This window comes from Lolium rigidum, chromosome 4 (assembly GCF_022539505.1).
Source record: "Lolium rigidum isolate FL_2022 chromosome 4, APGP_CSIRO_Lrig_0.1, whole genome shotgun sequence".
Taxonomy (NCBI): domain Eukaryota; kingdom Viridiplantae; phylum Streptophyta; class Magnoliopsida; order Poales; family Poaceae; genus Lolium; species Lolium rigidum.
The window spans coordinates 2,302,761-2,325,372 of NC_061511.1; the positions used below are offsets into that span (position 1 = coordinate 2,302,761).

Sequence of the window (22,612 nt, forward strand, 5' to 3'; positions counted from 1 at the left end):
CGGCCCGCAAGATCCGGAGGACCGGTTAATTGATTACCTCGAAACGGTGAAGCTAACTCGGAGGAACTAGAGAAACCGCGATGCAAAGTATTCAGGTGCACTTAAGTGGAGCCGCACGATCTTGGATCAAAAACTCCCGCCAGATCCATCGACAACCGGGAAAGTTTCGAGGACGTATTCGTCAAGAACTTCAGTGTCCACATGCAAGAAGCCTCGCATCGTTGGAAGAGCTGAGGGCGTGTCGACAAAAGCCAGATGAGTCAATGAGAAAATACATCCAAAGGTGGAACATCATAAAAAACTCGGCAGAAAATATATCCGACGAGAGAGCAATAGATGCGTTTGTCGCAGAATCGGCGCGGAGATTTTGTCGAGGACTTGGGAAGGACCAACCCAAAAACAAGTATCCGCGTTGATGGAGATAGCAAATAGATGGGCAGACGGAGAAGACGCTGTCCACAATAAACGACACAGGTCGCCGCAGGAGGACCGTGGTCGAAATTATCGGACGAGGCGACGATTTCCTCGGCAAGATCCGAATTATGACGCCCCAGTGGCAAATTTCGGCAGGATTTCGGTCAAATACAGGAGGAAGCAACAGAGACGATTATCGAGAAGCAATGAGCAGCGAGGCGATAATAGGGACGACTCCCGCAACAGCAAAATAGTGGGCCAAGGTTTCCACGACCTTTTGTGTCTCCCGAAGAAATGCCGAACGGACCGTGCCGTATGCACTTCTTCCTCGACAAAGAATGGGAAAAGACAATCAGACACCCGCAGTAAAGATTGTCGAAATTTTCAAGCAATGTTCGGATGTGCGTAAAACGCTCACGCACGAGCAAAGACGGAGAAACCCTCGGAGCCTAGGAGCGAAGTTCATCTACCGCCACCTCCCGCGATTACGTAAGGCAATCAACACCAGCTCGGAATAGCGGCAAGCACCCGCACCACCACCCTATGTTGATCCTAACTCCAACGGAGCAGAGGTCGATGATTCGAAGGGAAGGCCATCTAATAGAGCTCAAAAAGTAATCTCACGACAGGTGTTTATGGCAGAGAAAATGCCTCCACCAACAGCTTGAGTACCTTAATTGGTCGAGACAAGATATCGGTTTCACAATAGCAGATCATCCGCAGCAAGTTCCTCGACTAGTGCAGGCCAAGCACTTATATCGCCAGCAGCTATCGCAGGATTTGACGTTTCTGAGTATTCATAGATGGTGGCAGCCAGCTTAAACCTTATGTATGCAGATACATTGAGAAAGATGAACATATCCTTAGCAAACTTGAAGCCAACGGACACAAGGTTTCACGGCATCACACCAGAGAAACCAAGTTACCCATTGGGGAAGATCAACCTCGACGTTCAGTTTGGAACCCGAGAAAATTATAGAATCGAGAAACTGGAGTTCGAAGTCGTGGATTTTCCATCGCAGTACCACGCTTTGCTGGGACGACCAAAGATACGCTAGATTTATGGCAGTACCACACTATACCTACCTGTTATGGAGATTGCCCGGACCCAAGGGACCAATCACGGTCAAAGGGAGTTTCGCCTTAGCCGATAAGTGCGACAAGGATTTCCATCGGTTATCGAAACCTTCGGGATGCAAGCTGAATACTTGGCGTCGAAAAGCATGACCGATTACGACGCACCGCCGTACGTCGGAAGGCCAAACAAAGAATCAACTTTCAACGCAGAGAAAAATTCTAAGGAGGTGCAGTATTCACCCGACAGATCCAAAAAGACGACATCCATTGCAAACAACATGGATATCGCATAGGAAAGCGCGCTCGTCGAGTTCCTCCGTGAGAACCGGAAAATCTTCGCATGGTGTCCAGCCGACATGCCAGGAGTACCTGTGGAACTTGCCGAGCACCACCTAAATTTGGATCCAACAAATGAAACCAATCGTACAACCTTTGCGGCGTTTTTCGGAACCAAACCGCAAATCCATGCTATCGAAATAAATCGACTAGAGGAAGCTGGTTTTATCGTAGAGATATCTACGTAAGCCACATGGGTAGCTAACCCAGTGATGGTGCCAAAGAAAAACACGACAGATCCTTCGCATGTGCGTCGACTTCACGTGTCTCAACAAACATTGCCCTAAGGATCACTTTCCCTCCCAAGGATCGATCAAATCATCGACTCCACGGCAGGTTGTGAACGTCTTTCCTTTTTGATGCATACTCTGGTTATAACCAGATCAGATTAAAAGAAGAGGATGAAGCCAAAACAGCGTTTATTACACCTTACGGCGTGTTTTGTTACAAGACAATGCCCTTTGGTCTAAAAAATGCGGGAGCAACATATCAGAGGATGATGCAAAAGTGTTTAGCAACACAGATCGGGAAAAACGTGCAAGTGTACATTGATGATGTCGTCATAACATCAAAAAAGGGGACAACGCTGATCGAGGATCTCAAAGAAACTTTTGACAACCTCGACAAATTCTGCCTCAAGCTGAACCCGACGAAGTGTTCTTTGGCGTCCCAACAGGAGAACTTCGGGGTTTCTAGTTTCAGCAAGAGGGATTGAAGCAAATCCCGACAAAATACAAGCCATAGTAACAATGAGGAAGCCAACGAAGTTGAAAGAAATACAAGCAACCTAACCGGGCGAGTCGCAGCTTTGAGCAGATTCGTCGCCATGTTAGGAGAAAAAGCGTTACCATTTTATGCGCTGATCAAACAAGGAGATAAATTCCAGTGGAACGAAGAAGCCGATAGAGCTTTCGAGGATCCGAAGCTAAAAATATCGACACCACCAATCCCGGTGGCTCCAAAGGAAAAGGAACCTCTCCCGTCGTATATTGCAGCCACACCCCAAGTGGTTAGCACGGTGTTAGTTGTCGAAAGAGAAGAAGAAGGGAAAATCCATGGAGTACAACTGACCAGCATACTTCGTGAGCGAAGTCTTGTCTCCTCAAAACAAAGGTACCCTCGCACCAAAAGCTAGCATATGGAGTGTTCACGACAAGACGAAATTGCGCCACTATTTTTCTGGTACACCCGATCATAGTGGTCAATGAAGCTCCTTTATCAAATATACCGAACAACCCAGAGTTACGGGTCGTGTCTCCCTTTGGGGAATAGAACTTTCCCTCGGGACATCACGTATGAAAAGAAAAGCAATAAAGTCGCAAATACTACCGGACTTCATCGCAGAGTGGATGGAGTTGCAAAATACATGACCCCCGCATTTATCGAGAACCCGGACTATGAATTTTGATGGGTCCAAGAGACTAGAAGGGGCTGGCGCAGAGTAGTACTCATATCACCTGAAGGCGACAAGTTGAAGTACATCCTTCGGATGACGTTCCCTAACGCGTCTAACAATGAAGCAGAATATGAGGCTCTCATACACGGGATGAAGATGGCGAAAGCTTGCGGAGCAACTCGATTAAAAATCTTTGGCGATTCACAGTTGGTAGCTCAGCAAGTTATGAACCAATGTGACGCAGTCAATGATAAAGCATGATGGCATACAAGGAGGTGTACAATGAGCTCGAGAAGTTGTTCGATGGATGCGAAGTAAATCATATTAGTAGATTGAGCAACGACGAAGCCGACGTTCGGCAAACATCGGGTCGCAGCTGCCTTGCGAGTCCCGCCAGGTGTATTTTGGGAAGAGATAACAGTAGAGATCCACCGAGTCGACAAAATCAAAAAAGAAGGAGAAGAAACCCTCTGGGGCTACAAAGGAGAAGCAAGAGGAAGCAGAAGAAGAGCAAGACCTGGTCATGGTAATACGTATACCATGGATGCAGCCATACATATCATATATACTCAAGAAAGAAATACCCGACGATCCAAGCCGAGGCAAGGCGAGTAATTCGACGCTCCAAAGCTTTCACGTGGTTAAGGGAGAATTATATAAGAGAAGTATCTCAGTGCGTCTTGCAAAGGTGCGTCACACCCGAAGAAGGAAGAATAATTCTGAAGGATGTACACGAAGGAATATGTGGCCACCACGCAAGTAGTCGAGCTATCGCAGCCAAGGTTTTTCGGGCAGGATTCTACTCGGTTAACAAGAATTGAGGATGCTAAGGACATAGTACGAACTTGCGATGCGTGTCAAAGGTTCGCCGCAAAACCTCACTCTCCAGCAGCAGAGCTAGCACCAATACCTTTGTCGTGGCCCTTTGCACAATGGGGACTCGATATGGTGGGCAAGTTACACAAATCATGGCCAGGAGGAAAGGAGTACATGCTAGTAGTCATGTCGACAAATTTACAAAGTGGATAGAAGCGAAGCCGATAAATTCACCGCACGGAGCATCCGCAGTAAAATTCATACAAGGCCTCGTCTTCAGTGTTTGGAGTGCCCCACAAAGATCGTCACGTACAACGGCAACAACTTCACATCCAATGAATTCAAAGACTATTGCAAAGAGGTGGGTATCAAGCTGAATTTTGCGTCGCTTGCACATCCTCAAACCAATGGGCAAGTCGAGAAAGCCAATGGCATCATCTCGCAATGGCATCAAGAAACGTCCGTTGGGACCTTTAGAAAAGCTCGACATACCTGGCCCGAAGAATTACCAAGTGTGCCGTGGAGCATCCGAACAACACCAAATACGGCGACACAGAAACCCCGTTTTTCTCGGTTCATGGCGCGGAGGCAGACTTCCAATAGAAATAGAGCACGACTCCCCTAGAGTGACAAGATATGATGAAGAAGCTTCAAAGATAGCATTGGAAGACGATGTGGACGCACTCGACGAAGCTCGAGACGAAGTACTATCTCGCGTAACCAAATATCAACAGACTTGAAGAATTACCACGCCGACGTCTCGCGGCCAAGATCTTTTCGTGTGGGCGACCTAGTTCTTCGGCTCACGCAAAAAGTCATGAAAACTCGAGTCACCATGGCTTGGTCCTTACATCGTCACGGAAGTAATCTGAGGAGGAGCATACAGGATAAAGGACAAGAAGACAGGGGTGGAGGAGCCAAACCCCCGGAACGTGGCGCAACTCGTGCGGTTCTACGCCTAGAGTCGAAATATAGTCCTTGTAAAACTTCAATGTACCGAAACGCCCACGAGTTTTCAGACGCACTCTTTTCCTTTTCTGGGCACCGAGTGGGGCCGGGAAAGGTTTTTAATGAGGCGGGCTCGTGGTGCTACAATATAATAAAGATAGTGGAGATATACTTCTTATTTTTCGACACGCTCGGGGCTCAAACGCCCAAGCCTCAAAATACATACAATATAGATTCACCGAAATATTTCGCCTTGGTACATTAATACCTCGCCAAATATAAAAAAAAATCGGGAGACAACAATCATAAATATAGTGTACACATCAAAAAACATAAGTGCCTTGGTTTAAAAACCTCGCCATGCAAACATAGAACTTCGACATCAACGATACTCAAAAATGGGCAATCTACCCAAAGAACAAACAAAGAGGTTTTATTCCAAAGGGAAAATAGATTTCAAGGAAGGAAAAATAGTGTAATCTTCAAGCTCGGGGGCTTCAACAACATAGAGAACCTCAACGAACACACAATGAGTTCCTTCGGAAATATGAGATACAAGGTGTCTAACATGATACAAGTCAATGAAATCCCAAGATAGTATCTACCGATAAACCCCGGTTGTTTTGTGTTCAGCATAAGAACCCTTGGTAAAGAATTCGGAGTCCATCCGAAGAAGTTCATCTATCATCGACTCGGCCACAGGAGCTACCATGGCATCGATTGAGTCAATATCATTCTTTCGACGCGTCTTCTGGCCGCACAACCAAGCAACAATCTTCGTCAGTCCAACTTTGGGTAACAAATGTTTATCATAATCATGGCAAATCTCGCTCCAAAGCAAGTGAGTTGAGCCCGCACAAAGTTATGGATGCGAGGAGCATCTCTGAATACTTCCAATAGTTCGGGAAGAGTTTTTGGAACCTCGTTTCGCGGAAACAGCATTCCTATAGACAAGGGTTAATGTCGACGTGCAAAAGCCGAGAAAATCGCGCACCCGGCAAGCACGATCTTGGAACCTAACAATTTGTTGGGTCTGCTCAGAGTGGCCCGTAACAAACACCCATGATTAAGGGAGAGATTAACAAGAAGATTTGTCCTCTCATTTACTCTCTCGATCTTCGGCAAGCAGAATCAAGAACCGAGCCCGATAAAAGCGACAGAGCAAGAAATTGGAAGAAAGGCACAAGAAGATAAAGAAGAGGCATCAAAAGAAAGCAAAAACGTACCTAGCATATCCGTGCTAGCTTCTAGCATTAGCTCAAGCATACTATTTTCTCGGTTGTGGCTCCCTTTGCTTCCAAGATACAGAAGCATCCCTAGCAGCCACAGCCTTCTTCGGCTTGATGAAGAGCAAGTTTTTCTCCTTCAGAGGCTCTTCGAGATTGTTCCATCATGGCCAAAGTTTGTTTCTTCATAAACTGAAGTTGTTGTCGAAGTTCTTGCAAATCTTCCGACAAACGTCCGCTCGATGAACTCTCGAGGAAATTGTGGTCGACTAGTATTTTCTTCGAGAAGGAAGATGCAGGTGAAGCAGCTGCGTAACAAGGAGGAGTCGAGTAGTTATCAAATATTAACCGGAAAAGAAAGGCCCAGGATCAATGAAAAGCACGAAGGGAAATTTCATTACTTGCTAGAAAATTTACATGGGTATTACAAAAGAAAGTTCTCCAGGAGGACTAAGTGAGTAATTGTCGCCAAGGCTAAAATGGCGACAAGAGCAAAAGAAATAGAAACAAGGAGGCATGCAACTAGACCTCCGGCCTCGAGGAGCTGGGAGTCGAAGTTGGCTTAATCCCGAGATACGCCAAGATTTTCTTCGTATTGGGCTTGGCCGCCTTCATCGTTGACTTCCACCTCGATCGCTCTATCTGATCGGTGTCACCAACCTTCATCCAAGCCGAGAGTCTCGCTGGCTGTCAGCAACCGGAGCAACAAGTATTTTCAACATGCCACCTTCATATTTTCATGGCGCATCTTCAGCCCAAGATCTTCTGATGTATTGAAAAGCTTGGCAAGGTCAAGGAAAGTCGAAGGTTCCTCTTTCTTCGGGAAGAAGTAGGGGAACAACGCCGACAAAGCCCCACTAGCATTGGCCACGCCTTCACGAATTTCGCGTCCATGGAACTCTAGAAGAGAAAGTGCGTCAAGGAGAGGGTCATTGACAGGTTTCTCCAGATCAAAATCTTGGTTGGTTTGGGCTGCCACATAAGACGTAACGTTAGTCGAAAACCAAGAAACAAGAAGTACAAACAAAACAAAGGGACAAGTGATATTACTCAGCGTACGTCGACTTTGCGAATTCAAACGCTTGATGATCCCTTGTTCTCGTGCAACCCGTGCAGATTTTTGCTCGTGCAAGGCAGATTCAAGATCTTTGAGCCTTTGCCGCAATTCTTCGACACTAGCAGCCTTTGCTTTGGCATCATCAGCTTCAGCTCGGCTTCGCTTAGCGGCAAGCTCAGCTTTCTTGCGAGCCGTTTCACTTTTCTCAAGATTCCGAAAGTGTCTCGGCACGTTCGTTAGCCTCCGCAAGTTTTTCCGTCGAGATGCGGAAAAGAAAAAGAAGAAAGATCAGAAATAGCGACAAGCAGCTTGGCGTAAAATACCAAGGAAAAACAAGAAATGAAAAAGTCGTACCTTCGGCTCGTCGGCATACTCGCGGTACCCAATAAATTGGGACCCGATGCGGATAAGATCCTTGATCATAGGCTGTCAAAGAAGAAGAAAAGAAGGGGAAAACTTCGGCATTACAAAAAGTAAGGGTCCATAAAAGCAAAATAGAGGAAAGATAGACCTCGATAAACTTACATCATCCAAGAGCCGCGACGAAGAGCTGCTCAATTGAGGAGGAGGCTCAACGATCATTTCAACCCTTGCCCTTTTGGCGAAGGGACAAGGGGGCTCGATGGTGGAGTAGTGGTGACGACGTTTTGTTGGGGAGGCGATGTTTCATCTCCTTCAACTAACGTGTCTGAAACAAGCACAGTACGTGACGTGCTGGTCCGAGGAGCTACGTCAGTAACTGGAACTTCTTCTTCCTCATCACTAGTGAACAAAAATCGACAGTACAAAAAGCAAGACAAGTTAAATCTTTCGAGTACATAAAAAAGGGGAGGAGAGATAAAGTTGACTTACGAGCTGATGAGGGACTCAACATAAGGATCATAAGCTGTCTTCGGATGAGAAGGAACAACTTCTTCAGCCTTAGAAATGCCAGAATCCTCGGCTTCAGTCCTTTTCCTTTTGTTCTTTGGAGAAACAGCAGGAGGAAGGGATTCAGTCGATTCACCGGCCTCGCACTCAGCTCTTTTCATGAGAAGCCGCAGATTTGTGAGAACCCGCGACTTCACTTTCAGGAACGAAGAGCCTTGAGCATCTTCGGCAACTATACCCATTTCTTCGACTTCTCCATCCTCGTGAAGAGGAGGAAGGGAAGCCATAGTAGGGTGATCCTATAAAAAATAGCGACAAAGGGAAAAATAGCGAGATATTAATACAATGAGATGCAGGAAAAATTCGGAACAAGATAAAAATTCGAGAAGACAAAATACCTCGGGAAGAGGATTGGTGGAGTTGTAGGGTGCCACGCGACAGGAGGAAGGAATAGGATCCTTCTTACTCAGCGAGGTAATTCTTCGGATAAGCTTCTCCAAGTCCTTCACATAAAGATCACCGGAGAGCCTATTGGCGTCATTGGCACCGCAGTATGTCCAAAGGGGATTTTTGCGAGCCCGAAGAGGCTGCACTCTAATTCTAAGAAAATAGGCTGTGATTTGGACACCGGATAACTCTTTGCCTCGAGTATTTTGGAGCTGATGAATACGAGACATAAGAGCTTCTGTCGCCTTCTTCTCTTCTTCGGAAGCTTCGGCGTCCCAGGAGTGGCGGCGTTGAATCTTCGCGTTTCCGTCGAAAGGAACTATGTTGTGTTCCACGGAGTTGGCGCTTTCTTCGTGTATATAGAGCCACCTCTTGCGCCATCCTTGGACGGAGTCGGGAAATTTGACGTCGAAATAATCGACATCGGTTCGGACACAGATAACTACGCCACCTATGTTGTAGGTGGCGTTGTGCGCGCCATTGCGGCGAAGGCAGAAAATGCGCTTCCAAAGAGCCCAATTGGGAGCGACTCCAAGGAAGCATTCACAAAGAGTGATAAAAATAGAAATATGGAGGATCGAATTAGGAGTCAGCTGGTGCAACTGAATCCCGTAAACAAAGAGAAGACCGCGGAGGAAATCATGGATTGGGGGAGAGAGGCCACGGATGAGATGATCAACAAAACTAACCCGATACTCCATTGGAGGTTTGGGATAGCTTTCTTCGCTGGGAAAGCGGATGGCGTCTTCCTTCTTCATAAGGCCAAGCCTTTTCATCAGGTTGGCGTCTTGATTGGAGATTTTAGATCTCTCCCACTCAAGATCTTCAGCAGCCATCGCGGACTCTGAGTGCCGTGGCGAGTCAGCGCGCGCGCGGTGGCATCAACGGCAATGGGCAGCGCAATGTATGCAAGTGCGGGAAATCAGAGAGAGTTGGGCGCAGGGAAAGTTTTGTGAAGAGGAACAAGTGAGCGGCGCAAGCGAGGGGATGAACGGAGGTTGAAGACAGGTTTATATAAGAATTGGGTGAAGCAGTGTGCCGTTGGATGAGGAGATCGTGTGGTGATAATAGATCTTCTAGACACAAGGGCAAAAAAGTATTTTTACTGGGATAGGCGTTACAAGTACGTGCGCCAGAAAAAGCGGAGGACGTGTGTCCCCCACTTGCACGACGTGTCAACATGGTGGAAATAATGGACCCACAAAACAGAAAAATCTCGGCAATTGATAGAGTTGAAGAAAATTTGCCAAGGGAAAATGTGTCGACAATACAAATAAAAGAAGAATGGCGACAGGATGACTTATTTGCATACTTCGGGAGCCTTTGGTCAGAAACAAGTTTTTGCCCAAATGCTCGGGGGCTACTTCGAATAAAGTACAGTTTCGACTATGGAAAATATAGAAAATGTTGAGCCTACAGTCAAGCACAAGTTCTTGGCTGTAGCCTCGGGGGCTACTCCCATCGGGAGCGCTGTTCGCGCACCCGAGAAATATAAAAAAAAAAAAAAAAAAAGAGAAAAAAGAAAGAGAAAAGAAGAAGGAGGAAAGAATATCAGGAGATAATGGCAATATAGCGACAAGGTGGACTAAAATGTTGAGCCTACAACCAAGCACAAGTTCTTGGCTGTAGCCTCGGGCTACTCCCATCGGGAACGCTGTTCGCGTGCCCGATGAAGTTAACAAAGGAAAAATAGAACAGCAAGAGAGTATATTTCGAGTTATAATTAACTCTACATATACTCCCATCGGGAGAGCAATATAAGTCATATTTGACTCGATAAAATGTGCCATTCCAACAGCCGGAAAAGCACTCGACAATATATTCTCGAACGCCAAAGTTGCGATCAATTTCTCGAATGCCGCAAATTTGCGAAGGTAAGACCCCGTAACTATTCTCGCTGGGCGTGGCATCGCCAAAGACTGCGCTCCGCTACTTTTATCCGTATCAACGTATGCGAAGAAAAATCCTAACGGACGCGTAGGTACTCGATAAATTCGACCGGGACTCGACATGAATGGTAAGACCTTAAGCGGCACCTCGTCGAAGCTTACACCAGCATCCCGAGATCATGTCCAGTGGACGTGATTTTGAAGTAGGTTGTTGCGGATTGCCACTAGAGCAGTTAACTAGTACCTGATCCGTCAGATGAACTAGCCCCAACTACCAATATCCCTGTACAATATAGAATTTTATGAGAAAAAGTACGAAAGTTAGAGCTTTCGAGTAAAAATAAACAGTAGAGATTTTCCCTGATTCTATGATTCAAGCAAAATCTCGGGGGCTACTGACATAGGCATCCCAAATGGGCCTGCCGAATATAGTACCCGGGGTTTATTGAAGGCCCACTACCCGAAGAATAAGAAGACTCGAGAGCCCAAGATGTATTTAAGGAAAAGATAGAGTTGTAATAGGAAGTGTTATTTGTAATCTGGCGGGATGAGTTAGAAACCATCCCGGACTCTGTAATCCTTGTATAGCACGAATCCCTCGGCTCCACCTATATAAAGGGGGGGTCGAGGGACGAGAAGATCATCGAATCGTTGTCTGCAAACCCTAGTTTTCATATTCGTCGAGTACTTTTCGGCTGAAACCTTCGAGATCTACTTGCCCTCTACTTCTAACTAAACCCTAGCCTACAATTCATAGGCATTGACAAGTTAATCCCTTGTCACTACCTGGCCTCACTTACTCCATCCCTGAATGTTAATATTTGTTTCGACCAACAAAGTATGAGGCATTCCATTTAGTTCATACTAGCTACTTCTTAATTGCATTGGCCTTTCTTCCATTTTAGTGCCGATGATTAAATTGTTTGGTCACTTGTACACTCTGGGGTGGGGCCAGTGAGCCTGGTGGAATGACACAAATATCAATCTCTTGTGCATCCTACCTGGCCTCACTGACCCCATCCCGGAATGTTAATATTTCTTTCGACCAACAAAGTATGAGGCATATGATATCTAGTTGAGATACCACTTGGCTCTTTCTTCCATTTTAGTGCCGTGATTAGAATGTTTGGTCACCTATACGCCGCAATATACTTTGTAGACGGGCCCCCCTTTCCCCGGCCGCCGTTCCGTGAACGAGTCTTTGACGAGACAACAACGCCGACCTACCTCTCCGGCGCATCACCACTTTTCTTCTCTCGCCGTCCAGTACGTGAACGAGTCCTTAATGCAAAGACGGTGCCAGCCTCCCTAGCATAATGCCGACCCTCGTTGCCGCGGTTCAGGCCGTGCTCGACGCGCCCGCACTCTTCGCCTTTTGCCCGGTGAACGAATAGACTAATCGTTGGAATAAGGAAGCCGATGACGGCCGATCGCAATTTAATCTTGCGACCGGCCATCATCGGTTTCCTTATTCCAACGATCAGTCTATTGGTTCACCGGGCAAGAAGGCGGACAGTGCAGGGCGCGAGACACACGGCCTGAAGCGCGGCAACACGGCCCGGCATAATGTTGGGCAGGCCGGCACGGTCTTTGCATCAAGGACTCGTTCACTGGACGGCGAGGGGCTGGCGTGGTTCTGCGCCGGAGAGGCAGATCGGCGTTGTTGTGTCGTTAAGCACCCGTTCACGGAACGGCGGCCGGGGAAAGGGGGCCCTTCTGCAAAGTATACTGCGGTGTATACCGCAACTATGGTTTCTGACCATAGTATTTGTGTTGACCAACAATGTATGAGGCACTTATTCCATTTTGTCATTCCATTTGCTTTGAGATTTTCAAAATGCCGATGATTAAAATGTTTGGTCACCGTACACTCGGGGTGGCGTAAGTGAGCTCTGGTAAGATAGCACAAATATCAATCTCTTGTGCATCGGACTTGGTCTCACTTACGACATCCCTGAATGTTAATATTTGTGTTGACCAACAATGTATGAGGCATTTATTCCATTTCTCTTGTGCATCGGACTTGTTGGTCTCACTTTCTTCCATTTTCATGATAGTAGGAACTGGATGAAGACCCCGATGCAAGCGAGCCTGGTGGGTAGAGATGAGGGAGCAAAGGAGGAACCGGATGAAGACTACTTTGTATCTCGAAATTGTGAATTTTGTATGAATTAAGAGTTGTATGCAAAACATTTGACACTTGCCACTATATATGTATCTCGATCGGGCTCTAAGTAATGTGATGATGATGTCTATGTTATATCTTTGCAATGTACATGATATTTATATTATATTTGAATGTTGCTGTATATAACCTGTATATTGCTGTCTATAAACTGCATGTGTATAGCAGACAGCACAAAATCGTGTATAATACAAGCAAATTCTGTGGCACACTGAAAACCAATTCTGTGGCGCACGCTTTTCTGTGGCGCACCTAATAACACGTGCGCCACAGAAACCTTAATTCTGTGGCGCATGAGCCGGTGCGCCACAGAAACCTTATTTTTGTGGCGAAGTTTCTGTGGCGCACCTCCCATGCGCCACAGAATCTATTTTTGGTGCGCCACTGATGAGGCTTTTCCTACTAGTGCATGTCAAAGTCGTAGCCTTCATAATGGGATTAGGGGAAACAATTTGCACCCTCTTGGCCTAAACTGTGCGTGTGTGTGTGTGTGTGTGTGGGGGGGGGGGTTGGGGGGGGGATGGGCTAGATATATAGAATTCTTTCAAGAAACAGCAATGGGTTGGGGGGGGGGGGGGGGTGGGCTAGATATATAGAATTCTTTCAAGAAACAGCAATGGGTTGGGGGTGGCAGCCCCACTGACTTCAACATAGCTCCACCACTGCAATCTAATCTCCTCGAATGTATATATAATCTCGGCGAGATCCATCTGTAATACTCTTGTACGATCTTGTGATCACACCATGAATTAAGTATGAGAGAATTTCATCATCATCTTTCATTCAAACCTGTTGACCCGAGCTTCCTACCAAAAAAATAAACTTCCTTCTGATCCTCGGAAATGAGATTGCTATAGGTTCGTGTAAACAATCCTTCCTCAAGTTTTTTTTGCTCGGAAAAAGTAAGGCAACTATCAATCCCCGAAATTCTTATCTCTACAATCCTCCAAACCATAGGCAGAAAAACTGAACTTGGGTTCAGTTATACACAAAGGAATATTATTATTACGAGTCAAATAAATATTTTACATATCTATCAAGGAAAAGCTATGGATGAACAGTTTACAAGCATATAGACGCACTAGAAAAATCTGAAAACTAAAAAGACTGGATTGATGATTAGTGTCTGCTTGGAAATTAAATATTACATCGTGAATTGTTTTTGCTTATTTTGAGCTTTTGAGGGAGCATCAATACACTTTTCCATATAATATACAAGATTTCCCTTGCCCTCATCAGTTGTGCATATCTGATAAACTAAGTCACAACACCAATATTTGAGGGATACTTTCTTAGCCGACATGTAATATATGCTACATTCCTTGACACTCATCAATTGTACACGGCATTAAGAGATTATTAAGCCCACACATTTTATATTTGACTGTTTTTTCCTTGGCCGACACGTAATGTATGCTACATTCCAAGCGAGGTTACTAAAGCTTGTACTGTTTATAGCGCACTACTCCGTATTTCATCTCCTTGACAATCCAAGCAAGCAAACCATATCATTTCGTGGTTCACCTCATGAAAGGACGAATATATGATGTAACAGAGAGGACATCCCTTCCTCCCCCTTCGCTCTGCATGCTCTCGCTTTAGGTGGGGTGTGGATATATGCATGCGTGCACCCGTTGTTGCTGTGTATGTGCGTGCTGCGGAGGTAACACACACATGATCATCTATCTATACAGATGTAACGCATCGCGCTAGTACTAATTATCAGGTCTGCCACTTATTTGGTAGTTTGAAAGGTACTTGGGAGTAGCATAAGCTACGAGAGATTGATTAACAAGCACCGCCTCCTCTTTAAACCGCTCCTTTTAGTCCGAAATGGTGTGTCTTGCATACCTTTCCTACATCACTTTGGTGATAAAGCAAAAGAGACTGAAGAAGGAAATAAAAGGATTTTTTTCCCGTATGTGTAACGGAAGAATGAGAGAGGAGAGAGAAAGGGAGGAAAGCAAGGGAAAGTTCGCAAATAAAGGAGTGAAGCAAAAGGAAGGGGAAAATAAAACAAAGCCCAGATTCCTCTCCAAACAGGCCCTATGCTTTTTCTTCTTCTCTCCCCACCTCTCTCTCTCTCTCTCTCTTCTCATCTCCTCCTGCTGTTGTTCTCTTCTCTGCAAAGAACATCATATACCCCATCCCTCAAAGAAAATTAAGCCACTGGCCCCTTAAAGATTGAGCTGAGATTTCCACACATAGGGTGCAAGGAGGGAGAAGCAAGAGCATTCCTTGTAGCAGGGAAGCCAGGAGCGCATCCCCCTCTACCCTCTTTCTCTAGAAGCGAGTGATATGAATCGAGGTGAATTCCAGAGCTCCCTGGTGCAACAGATGATCATGAGTAGCTTGAAGCCGTGCCATGAGGAGCAAGAAGCGTCTCCTAACATGCCCTCCTTGTCATCTCCATCCATGCTCTTCTCCCAGCAGTTTCCACATAGCTCATCAGGCATGCTTCTTATGAACGGCACGGCCTCTATTCCAAGCTTGCATGATGGTAACGCCGGAAGCCAGGAGAGCCACATGCCAGAGTCTTGGAGCCAGCTGATTCTGTAAACATTTCTGTCCCTACCCCTCTCCCTCTCTAATCTAGATTCTAGAGTCGATGCAGATAAGAAACAAACACCCCATCTAAAATTTAATTACATACTTAAGTGTAGCTCTAGGCGAAGGAATAAAGTGGTTAACCGACTTCGTCCTGTAGTAGATCAAGCGTTTCCTTGCCCTAATCATCTGCTGCATGTTCATCTCACTAACTTGCAGTTGTTTTTATCTCCATGGACTCATGTATTTGTGTATGTCTGTGTGTTCCTTGTGCAAACTGCATATACAACAGTGGGGGATTAGTTGGAGATCAAGAGAGATACAGCACCACCACGGCTCTCCTGTCAAAGGGACTAGAGAACTGGGGGGATCATCAGGCTGCCGCTGCTGCAAGTGCATGCATGGTTGGTATGAAGGAGGAGGGCTCCATGCCTAATTCCGGCACCAGCGGCGCCCCTGCTCCTTACAATTTCTATGGGAGCCATCTTGTCGCCGGCGATGGCCACGAGATCCAGGCCAAGTCCCAGCTGAGCCAGATGCTCCTGGCCTCCTCTCCTAGGTCATGCGTCACCACCAGCCTCGGCAGCAACATGCTTGACTTCTCGAATAGCGTGGCGCCCCCGCCGCCGGAGCTCCGGAGCCACCACCAATCCGACAACTCATCCGAGGTGAATAACGATATGATTAAGATTTGATTCATTGTTAATTTGAAGGTTTTTTGCTCTTTTTTGAACTGCTCACTATCTTTAATTTGGCGTGTTTCCTGGTTTATTCCATGTGTGTCATATTGTTTGGACGATGATTTACTACAAGGAATGCATTTATTTGGTGGTTCCAAGATCGCAAAGGAGACGAACTTGATCTGCTTGAAACATATAACTACGATTTTTATTGAGTTGGTTCTTGCAACTGTGTTTGAACTTTCGTCTACTTCATGAAAAACTATTAATTGTTGTTTTCCAAAGTAGGTCTTTCCTCTTAATTTTCTTGATGGAAAGCTATAAGTTTGATCATGATGCCTCTAAATAAATTGTCTAGGTTCAGGCTTGTAGGGCTGTGAATGCAATCTCTTGGCAATGGTGCATTCTGTCATTATCCCCTTAATCAATAGATTGATACTGGTATTATTGTTCTTTCGTGATAAGATACTCCACAAGTTTTGATGTCTCACTTTGGAGTATGCTCTAGTCAACTAGTTAATTGATGTCTCCATAGCATGTTGTTTCATGATCTCTTGGTAAGAGTTTAGGCAGGACATTGCACACTCATTGACAGAGGTAGCTAGCTGTTTTGCTAATCATAACCTATTAATTATTTTGTATTGGGCTACGTACAGTAAGTGGTCAGTGTGTAGAATCCTGAGCATTCACTTTAGGGAGACGATGGTTCTTGTTGGGACGAGATAAAAATTGTCTCATGATTATTCACGCTTTGGTTTGTTTGTCTTTCTCTAGTGCAACAGCACCGCGACAGGCTCAGCTCTCAAGAAGGCTAGGGTTCAGGCCTCCTCCTCAGCACAATCTACTCTAAAGGTTTCTTCCTCACCAGTCAGCTCCCTGCTTTCCCAAGCACATTTTACTCTCTCTCTCTCTCTCTCTCTCTCTCTCTCTCTCTCTCTCTCTCTCTCTCTCTCATAAAGGGGCACTTGACTATCGAAGTTCGTGCGGCAAGAGCACAGGAAAATGGCTGACATATTTCTTTCCACAGCTTTCCCTTATACTAATAAGATATATTTTTCTTGTAAACATTTTTCAGGTTAGGAAGGAGAGGCTAGGGGATAGAATAACTGCACTTCACCAGATAGTTTCACCATTTGGCAAGGTGAATATCTAGGGGTGGAATTTGTTTGCTTAATATAGCAATTGATGTTTTCAGATCCAGGTAGTGACGTGATAACCTGGACGTAGTTAAACTATTTGGCCCTTCTTTGCAATGCAACAGTATAGGAGAGCTAGATCTGCATGTGTAGCAGTCTCCCTCCATGTATACCATATACTACTAGAGTTATATATGCATGCTGTTACATTTGTCTATAGTTTTCGCCATCTAGCTCCTCTCTTTTGCCTGCTTCAATTCACTCGAGGGGTTGTGTCCAACTAAAGTTTATCTCTGACACACGTGCTCTCCTTTTACAGACTGACACTGCGTCTGTACTGCAAGAGACCATAGGCTATGTCAGATTCCTCCTGGGTCAAATTGAGGTCCAATCTCTCTCTCTCTCTCTCTCTCTCTCTCTCTCTCTCTCTCTCTCTCTCTAGACTAGAGCAAAAGCTTATTATGAGTCATGGTCATAGGAGGACCCTGATCAGAAGTATGGGGTGAGCAGGGAGTAGATGGCCCATATGTCAGTTCAGGCATGACCAGTACCATCTGTAAAAAGCACACGATGCATGCTGTAGTAACATTTTCCAACGCCGGCTGTGGCTGGAGAGCTGTGCCCACCACGCATGTCCCCACATGCAGCGACAGATCGATCAGGAAGCATGCACGGAGGTAGGGTAAATTAAAGAGAACTTCCTGTCACACTGAGCGCGCGCGGGAAACAAAAAGAGAATATGGCCGGAGAGGTAGGGCAGGGGTGGGACTGGGCGCAAGAGCACGCTGCTAAAGTTGGGCGCTAGCTGCTGTGTCTGTGTGCATGCATGGGCGCGCGAGCACGCAGCAGCAGCGGCAACAGAGATCGATGGATGGATGTGCTGCGGTGCCCGGCCGTCTTGTAGCGCTTTGTGTTTCATGGGCTAGGATTTTATGCTCGCCCTCTCTTTCTCTCTCGTCATCTCGGGCATGACCAGTGATTGTTCTTCTGTGGCAGGCTCTTAGCTACCCATACATGGGCCAGGGAGGCAACGGGACATCCATGCAAAATGTAAGTTGCACACACCTTCTCTCTCGCTATCTATCTATCTCTCTCTCTCTTATGCGTTACTGTATGAGCACACGGAAAAGAAGAAGTTCATATTTGCAAGTGACGAGATGCCTATGCACGTGCAAGGAGTTGTGAGATGAAACATGCCACGAATGCACACAGCTTATTGTTGCTTTCGTCTTGCCTTTGTAGCAAAAACTTTCATCAAAGCTGACAGTGAGTACGATACCAATCCTTTGGTTACCTTTGTGGAAAACGACTTTAGGGCTCCTTTGATTCAAAGAAATCATTTAGGACTTTTTGTATGATTTAATTCATAGGACTTTTTCATATAGAGGTTGTTTGATTTATAGGATTGCAATCCTTTGAAATTCCCACTTGCACTATGTTTTGTAGGAAACAATTCTTCACTTCAACCTCTTTTTACAATTTCTTTGGTTACCCTGTGCATCAAATACTTTTGGATCCAAAATCATGTAGTCTACTGATCTTATAGGATTGGACAGGATATGACATTCTAGTCCTACGTTTTGAAAACCCTGTGAATCAAAGAAGCCCTGAAGGTCCCTTTCGCCGGTGCAGAACACACACAAAAATCCCACTCAGGAATCAACTATAAGTAATAAGCATTTCTGCAATTATATAGTATTAGATTAAAACCTTTGGTATTCTGAAAATATCCACATCGTATTTCTATGTCTTGATTCCACGCATTTGAATGGAAGCTTGAGATCTAGTCTAGTCATAGAGAATGTGATACAACTACAAGTAAAAACATATGAAGGATGCAAGTAGCATATTCTAGATATTAGGAGTTGTGCCACACCAAATTAAAAAATCCATATTTATTAATTTTACATAATAATATTAAGTTTCTCATACATGTGATTTTTTCACACCCAATTTTCAATTAGAATACGACTTAGTATGTGTGCCTTGAAACTTATTGAAGTAAACTGCGACACATTTATTATGTTGGTTGGAAACATGGGGACCTTTAGGTTTGTATTCAAACTAGCCAAATTCATCATCCCTCCAAATATACAGCTCTACTTCTGGTAACATACAATGGTTAAAAATGTAAATTGTGTTTCTTATGTAGCAGTCGACCCTAGTTCATTCTAATTTGTATGATGTATACACACCAAAATAAGTATTATAGATGCATCTCTTTTTATTCTGTTAATATCATAAATATAAACCACTGAGGCAATATGAAAACTTAATTTGACCTTATTATAAAAGGAGTCTCAAGTTATATAAATCCATCTTAGTAAAGTAAATTTTTGTATAAGATATTTTTGTATATGAATAGTCTTTATAACGAATGATTTCAGCCTCACATCACCTTCTTAATTTTGTATGGAGTTTGTTGACTTAAATATTTTCTATAGAAATGTACATATTACATAAAGTTATAGGAAAATTTCGTAAACTTCGTACGTAAATCCTGCAACTTGTTACTACAAAAATTTACATAAAATGGAAACTTGAAACTTTACAATGATTTCTTACACTGATTTTTTTAATGATATTGATCATACATTTGGAAAAGTCTACTGAATGAAATAATGTAATAATTAAATGACATTTCATATTCATTACTATTTGTTAATCATGACATTGTTCATGTAAGAACTGATATTTCATATCCATTTACTATTGTTAAACTGTAATTTTAATGCATTCCAGATTTATTTTATATTTATTTATCATCTATATGTTCAAATACATATGTCTACCAGAATGTGGTGATGAAAATTGATGAGTAGGTCACATATAATCTAATCAGGATGGAACAAATTAATTGCTCTGTATTTTTCTTAAATATGTGCTCTCTGGGCTCCCGTTAAGAAAATATTAAAAATCCATAAAATTTGAAGGAACCTATGATACAATTTACATCCCTCATGCTGCTGCGTGTATAGAATTTTACTATTTTTAAGAATATCCACATAGCATATTATCATATTTTTATTAAATTTTATTTCCTGCACATACCATACATTAATTATGGGATGATATGTTTTCTTGAGATCTAAGCATGATTAAAAACACATCACACTGGGTTAAGAGTACATTCATCGATCGGTAGTATTTTCTTACAGTGGGCGCATTGGCCACTGTCCTTGGGTTTCAAAGTTTCTTCGCAATTTTATTTTTGTGCTAATTATAAAAACTTATATATATATGTACATATATATTACATTACAAACTGATACTCACACAGTCTGCACTTGATATTAAAAGGTAGCACTGTGCATATTGTCGCGATTCTTCCACTGAATTTTTCAAAAATATTCAGAGAATTATTTGATCCCATAGGAATTTGGTTTTGAATCATTGGAACAGTATGCACACTCATCAAGATGTACATGGCAATTCAGCTGCCTAGGGCCAAAACTGGATAATGCCACAAGATGGATTTACATAGTTACATTACTGAACTGATGAAGCAGCACTGAAAATCGACACAAAGTACACTTCTGCAGTCTGCAGACATGTAGAAAATTATGATCGCCATATGTATAGATCGATATAGTAGTTTAGCTAATCTTAGCCATGGTCTGCGACAACCTTGGGCCGGTCGGTGCAACTGATCATGGGTTCAATCATATTTTCCTAGTCTGAAAAATTATTCCTCCCTACCCTTTTCGCACGCTTGTACGTGCAACGTTGACATGTGACAAAGTACTTTCCTCTTTTCATGAACAGGGACCAACCGGAGAAAGGAACCCTGGACTCTTCCCAGAATACCCCGGCCAGGTAAGTAGAGATCTATACACGCACATATGAGAATCTGTCCCCCTTTACAGCTCTGCTTAAGTTTACTTTACATTTTTTGGGGCAGTTGCTAAACCATAATAACAATACTGGAGCAGTACAGCAGCAGGCTGCAGGCCAACCTGAGCAGCAGGTATATATATCATGAACACACTTTGCTTACCTTCAAAGTCATTTCCAATCATGTATACGTACATACATGCATGCACATTACATTTTGGCAAAAAAAAAAGTTAAGATCATTTCTAGCATCAAGTATCTTTTATGCTATACTTTGTGTAATGTGCAAGTTTGCTGCATTGGTTTGTTACCATAACTGTGGCATGAAAATACATGTGTATACACAGGGTGCTAAGAATGAAGAGGAGGCGAGCAAGAAGGACCTGAGGAGCCGGGGCCTGTGCCTCGTCCCGGTGTCGTGCACGTCGCACTTCGGCGGGGACAACGCAGCTGACTACTGGGCCCCTGCGCCGCTCGGCGGGATCCTCCGGTAGAAGAGATCCATGGCTGTTTCTTGCAGCAAGTATATGTGTTTGTGCATGGTGGGGTGCAGGGGCGAGTACGTAACATTAATGTACGTATACCTACATACCATCATGAGCAGTCATTCTGTTAAGGATGATTGCTCTTGATGCTATGCTATGCGAGTAGTAGTGTAATCATATCGTTATGGGGGTGAAAGCGATTAAGCCTTCTGTATCTGCATTATTTTCTGCAAAGAGGCTTTCCATGAAGGGAGATCGATGCATGCATGGTCAGCCTAGTACTTCTTCTCTAGCTGGCCGTCCTCCTTCAGTCCTTGCAAAATTTATGGCTTTGTTGTATATGTAAATCTAGCAAGCTATATAGTGAACTTTAATTTGTTCAGGCCGAGCATCGAGTTCTTGGTAGTTGATTATTGAGGAGCTGGGTGGTGCTTATCTCGTAACTGAAACAATGCAGCTGCAGACATTGGTCCGTGTGAGCGCTATGTCTGGGATTCACATTATGTAACGCTGTCGGTACCATATATGGATCGTCACAAATGACCAATACTGAATAGTACTGATGACAAGATAGATAAGAAAAAAAGGCTAAAATTCCCCCTTTTTTCTTGAGACAAAACACATGATGTCAGAGCAAGAACCATCATGACACAGTAATGAGTAGTATAGAGACACATAATAACTTATTAATTCTGAAAATGGAGACCGTACACCTCGATCCATTAATTAAGAAGAGACTTGCTTAATTGGTGGAAAACAGAACAAGAACCATCATAACACGCTCACAAAACTGCACATAAAACACGAGGCACCACCAACTGTTTTGGCTACCGAAACAAACTCCACATACACCGTTGTGATGAAGCCTCCCGTCGGGCTTTGAAGGATGGTGGGCTAAGAGTGGATTATCTGATCTAGCCTTCTAAGCTGTACCAGATGAGAATTTGGCAATTTTATCAGTTGATATCTATTGTTCTTTTTCTTAATGAGGGAGTGCCCCGGAGTATGACATTGGTAGATGCACAATGTTGTTTTGCTAACAAAGTTTAGTTTCTACAAGAATAATAGCTGAACAAAAGAAAAAGAAATTCCATGTTACAACTCATACAATACAATTCCTATATAGCGAATACTAGCTACCAAGATCACATTTTTTTTTCAGGAACTACTTATGTTTTCTATCAACAACCAATAAACCTTATTTCCTTTTCACCTGATCCAATACGGGAAAACATCAAGGTGTCGACGGCCAGGATCTATGCCGACGAC

At 44.1% G+C, this 22,612-nt stretch overlaps 1 protein-coding gene across 2 annotated transcripts; it reads left to right on the forward strand.

Moving 5' to 3' along the window:
• The first annotated feature begins 14,670 nt into the window (after window positions 1-14,670).
• On the forward strand, window positions 14,671-21,760 carry LOC124708115 (transcription factor bHLH68-like). 2 transcript variants are annotated; one of them, XM_047239804.1, is made up of 9 exons: window positions 14,671-15,216; window positions 15,498-15,876; window positions 16,663-16,740; window positions 16,964-17,029; window positions 17,344-17,409; window positions 18,021-18,074; window positions 20,790-20,840; window positions 20,926-20,991; window positions 21,206-21,760. In XM_047239804.1, exons 1-9 carry the CDS (start codon window positions 14,960-14,962, stop codon window positions 21,350-21,352), a joined length of 1,164 nt encoding a protein of 387 aa, XP_047095760.1. In that variant the 5' UTR covers window positions 14,671-14,959; the 3' UTR covers window positions 21,353-21,760. The 2 variants fall into 2 exon arrangements, with proteins under 2 accessions (XP_047095760.1, XP_047095761.1); XM_047239805.1 differs by having other exon boundaries at window positions 14,673-15,216; window positions 15,501-15,876.
• Window positions 21,761-22,612: the final 852 nt, after the last annotated feature.

What these genes read in the sequence shown, in the direction of transcription:
- LOC124708115 (XM_047239804.1), top strand. Translation starts at nt 14,960, where the DNA reads ATGAATCGAGGTGAATTCCAGAGCTCCCTGGTGCAACAGATGATCATG. An exon ending in TCTTGGAGCCAGCTGATTCT is followed by an intron (nt 15,217 to 15,497) that starts GTAAACATTTCT and finishes CTGCATATACAA; the next exon opens with CAGTGGGGGATTAGTTGGAG. An exon ending in TCCTCCTGGGTCAAATTGAG is followed by an intron (nt 17,410 to 18,020) that starts GTCCAATCTCTC and finishes CTTCTGTGGCAG; the next exon opens with GCTCTTAGCTACCCATACAT.